General features: G+C 38.7%; 1 protein-coding gene across 1 annotated transcript in view; it reads left to right on the top strand.

The window, feature by feature from the left end:
- Positions 1 to 4,276, top strand: part of LOC107698463 (ATP-dependent 6-phosphofructokinase, platelet type-like) — a 19,910-nt gene that overhangs the window by 388 nt on the left and 15,246 nt on the right. The window contains exons 2-5 of the mRNA XM_016499475.1: positions 1,387 to 1,460; positions 2,077 to 2,154; positions 3,386 to 3,575; positions 3,667 to 3,832. Of these exons, the coding sequence (XP_016354961.1) occupies positions 1,387 to 1,460; positions 2,077 to 2,154; positions 3,386 to 3,575; positions 3,667 to 3,832 (508 nt within the window). The remainder of the gene's footprint in view (positions 1 to 1,386; positions 1,461 to 2,076; positions 2,155 to 3,385; positions 3,576 to 3,666; positions 3,833 to 4,276) is intronic.

Below are 4,276 nucleotides of genomic sequence, written 5' to 3'. Positions count from 1 at the left end.
TCTTCCAAGTAACGTTAGGATATAAAATTTCTACTGACGCTCAAATTTCTTCATCACCACTTTTATAGCGATTAGGAAAGAAAACGGATTATTATGAACACGTTTTGATATTTTAGAGCTGAACCACATATTATGGATAATGGAATTAAAATAATTAAAGTTGCATCGCTGAGTCTGGCACTCGAGCGTCATGACAACGCGTAAACTGGGTGCGCTCAAGCGGCTTTCAACGCAACTGGAATTAAATATTTATGCAATTACCTGACGCAGCGTTTACGGCATGTCATACATTTATTTTACTCTTACATTGCCATTTAGTGAAGTAATGAAATAAAAATGAGTGAATGAAAATGATTCAAATTCCTTCAGATCGAACTATCTGTTTGTGTCCCTTGGTTTTCTGTGCATCTGTGTGCGCATATTTGTGTCACGATGAAGACATCACGGTGAATAATGCGTGCGCGTGTCTACGTGATGCCAGGCAAGTAGAGCGAGAATCCCGTGATGCCGTGATCACGTGGAAAAACCCGACGGCCCAAGCGTGAGTGTGCGCGAGACGCGCGGGTTAAAAGCCGCGGGATAATAGTTTCCGTTCGATGGCCGAATGCTCTTTTTAAAAGCGCATCTCCTGTCGGTCATTTATTCTATTGAACTCAAGAGAGAACATGAAGAGGCGTATTGCGTTGTGATGCAATGTCTGACTTCCTTCCTATACATCTCAGTCAAAATAGACAAGTGTATTTTACTAAGCTGTTTGTTTACTCTTGAATGCTCGTGCGCTCGTGACTCAGTGTTGCCGAATTGGGCTACTTTAACACTGTTGCCGCGAGTTAATGCCACCCCAACAACGTGATATTTAGCCCCTGGAATGCAAATTGTATTAGGGGAACCCCGCCAAAAACGTGTATTTTACCCCGCGGAACGCGATTTTTACTGGGGGACCCCCCTCGAAATGCGGCTGGGCTAGTTTTGAGTGGTAATTGTGAGAGTTTTGTTCCGAAAACTTGGCAACCCTGGCTCGTGTGCTCTTGAATGCTCGAGCTGTATTACACAGCTACTCCTATAGAGTTTCCACACTTCGAGTTTCCATCTTTTTACCTTTTTGTTTTATTTTGGTTCTGGCTGGGATCATGGCACTATGTTTCCTAGCAACGGTTTCAAGGCAGCAGCCCTCTCATCACTATGGGTTAGGCTGGACATAACCTCAGGGGAAACAGATGCTTGATTCAACTTGTCAGGTCAAGGAAATAGGGAACATACTGAGCAGAGCCTACTTTCATGTTTTAATTTCTCAAATTTATGTGCCTATAGATCTTTACACTGTTTGATGCGTTAGAATTTGAGAATCACCAGTCTTTCTCTCTCTTTCTGTATTTCGTCATGTAGGTATGAATGCTGCTGTGAGGGCAGTGGTCAGAATGGGAATCTACGTGGGAGCAAAAGTTTATTTCGTCCATGAGGTGATTTTTCATTTTCTTCATTCCCAGGTCTACATTTTTAGAAACCCATAATAATAAAATAATGTATTTTATTTACAGGCATCTTTCACAGCACTCAATGACACCGTAAAAGCACTATAAAATACCAAATACAGCTATTTTAAAGGGGTCATATGATGCTGCTAAAAAGAACATTATTTTGTGTATTTGGTGTAATGAAATTTGTTTATGCTCATCGGTCTGAAAAAGCGAGGTGTGCTGTGATTGGCCAGCTATCCAGTGCGTTGTGATTGGCCGAATACCTCAAGCGTGAGACGGAAATGTTACGCCCCTTACCATATTGTGATGATGCTCTGTCAGGCCAGAGCAATGATTCAGAAACATGAAAACCCATTATAAACGAGGTCTCCAAAGAGAAAGGAAAAATTGAAATCGCATCATATGACCCCTTTAAATGTCATTTTCTGACATTTATTCAGGACATTGACATCCGACAAGCAGCATTGTTTCTGTGGATCTCAAAGGCCATGCATGAAAGCTTGTGACAGATAAAAGGTGTCCATTCTGTGGTTGCCTTGGTAAAAAGGAAAATTAATTCAGTTTTTTTATGATGTTACAATAAGTGGTTCGTTCTCAGGGCTACCAGGGCATGGTGGATGGAGGTGACAACATCAAAGAGGCATCATGGGAAAGTGTTTCCAGTATGTTACAAGTGGTAAGCAGTTTGCTTTATTGAAGTCTCTTAAGCTTAAATAACACACAAAAATGAGCAAACATAGAGAAGACACATTGCAGGGTTGTTGCAGAGAGCTGCATGATTCTCAATAGAGGTCATGATTCTCCAATGGTTCTGAAGGAAAAACATTAGACAAACAAAACATTTTACTAGAGGTTCTGACAAAAAGTTAATTGCTTCAGACTAATTAATATATTAAATAATTCAGCATAATCAATAATAAAAAAAACTGTTGAATGAATGATTCAAAGAGTCACTCCTAAAGACTGCATTTGTTAGTGAATGAATCTGTTTTTTAACAAATCGTTTGAATGAATGATTCAATGACGTTTTTTAACAGTCACTTGTCACCACCTACTGGTTTTAGGATGTTGTGGTACAATTATTACTGACAAACAAAACATTTTACTAGAGGTTCTGACAAAAAGTTAATTGCTTCAGACTAATTAATATATTAAATAATTCAGCATAATCAATAATAAAAAAAACTGTTGAATGAATGATTCAAAGAGTCACTCCTAAAGACTGCATTTGTTAGTGAATGAATCTGTTTTTTAACAAATCGTTTGAATGAATGATTCAATGACATGTTTTTTAACAGTCACTTGTCGCCACCTACTGGTTTTAGGATGTTGTGGTACAATTATTACTTAAAGGGATAATTCACCCAAAAATGAAAATTTGCTGTTAATTTACTCACCCTCAGGCTATTTTTCTTCAGTAGAACAGTATAGAAGATTTTTAGCTGAAACCGTGGTCCTTGGTGATTAATAAAATGCAAGTCAGCAGCTACCCGTTTTTGAGAAAGCACATCAAAGAACACACAAAATTAATACCCATGGCTCCTGACAATATATTGAGGTCTTATGAAGCGAAATGATCGGTCTGTGCAAGAAACTGAACATTATTTACTACATTATTTCCTGTAATCTATATTCTCCGTAAACAGGGAAATAAGTTTTTTTCCCCTCGAACTGGTTCTTTCAGTTCAGTTCTGTTTTTCTTCAGTTCATTTGTTTGTTTATGTAATCACGCAATACGCAATTATATTATTAACGCACTCAATAATTATGTGAAATGTGGATATGTTAAAGCATCAAATTACAAAAAAGATATTTATATATTTTATTTATACTTTAATATTTTCCATCAAAAACCATCAATTATTACATATGAACTGTATTTTCTTAATACTACTGTGTGTGTGCAGGGTGGCACTGTGATTGGCAGCGCCCGCTGTAAGGATTTTCGTACCCATGAGGGCCGTTTGCGTGCTGCTCTGAACCTGGTGCAGCGTGGCATCACTAACTTGTGTGTGATTGGTGGAGATGGCAGTTTGACCGGGGCTAATCTCTTCAGGGAGGAGTGGAGTGGACTCTTGGATGAGCTTGTCCAGTCAGGTAGCAGAGTGGGAGGGGCTTATACATGGGACGAGAATTTGTCATTTGTAACTGTACTGAATAGCATAATATTTTGCCGTATTTCTCCCAGGTCAAATCAGTGAAGAGGCTGCCCAAACTCATTCTGCGTTGCATATCGTTGGGATGGTGGGCTCTATTGACAATGATTTCTGTGGGACAGATATGACCATCGGCACGGACTCAGCATTGCACAGGATCATAGAGGTGGTGGACGCCATAATGACCACGGCACAAAGGTACTGTATATACCAAAAATGACAATATACAGAAAATTCTAGTTATTAGATATTAAAATCAGCATATTATGGTGAGCATAAGAGACATTTTTCAAAAACATTAAAAAATCATAATTATTCAAAACTTTTGACTAGTAGTTTAAATTCATATTGAATATCAAATACATAGTTTGTCATTAAAGGGGTCATATGATGCGATTTCAAGTTTTCCTTTCTCTTTGGAGTGTTACAAGCTGTTCGTGAATAGATAAGACCCCTAAAGTTGCAAAGACGTCACGATGTGGGAAGATTTGCATAACGCCGCCCAAATGTTCATGCAAAGAAAGAAGGCGTAACTTTATTGTTTCTGCCACCGCCGCCGCCATGTTGTGAAGACGCTGTATGTTTCATTGCAAAAGTGAAAATACTTTGTTTGGCCTTCCAAAAGAGGGCACGACTAGAAAT

The sequence above is a fragment of the Sinocyclocheilus anshuiensis genome, unplaced genomic scaffold, assembly GCF_001515605.1.
Source record: "Sinocyclocheilus anshuiensis isolate Anshui unplaced genomic scaffold, SAMN03320099.WGS_v1.1 scaffold1910, whole genome shotgun sequence".
Lineage (NCBI taxonomy): Eukaryota > Metazoa > Chordata > Actinopteri > Cypriniformes > Cyprinidae > Sinocyclocheilus > Sinocyclocheilus anshuiensis.
Note: the sequence above shows the minus strand (reverse complement) of the source record. Positions and strands in the feature narration are given on the sequence as shown.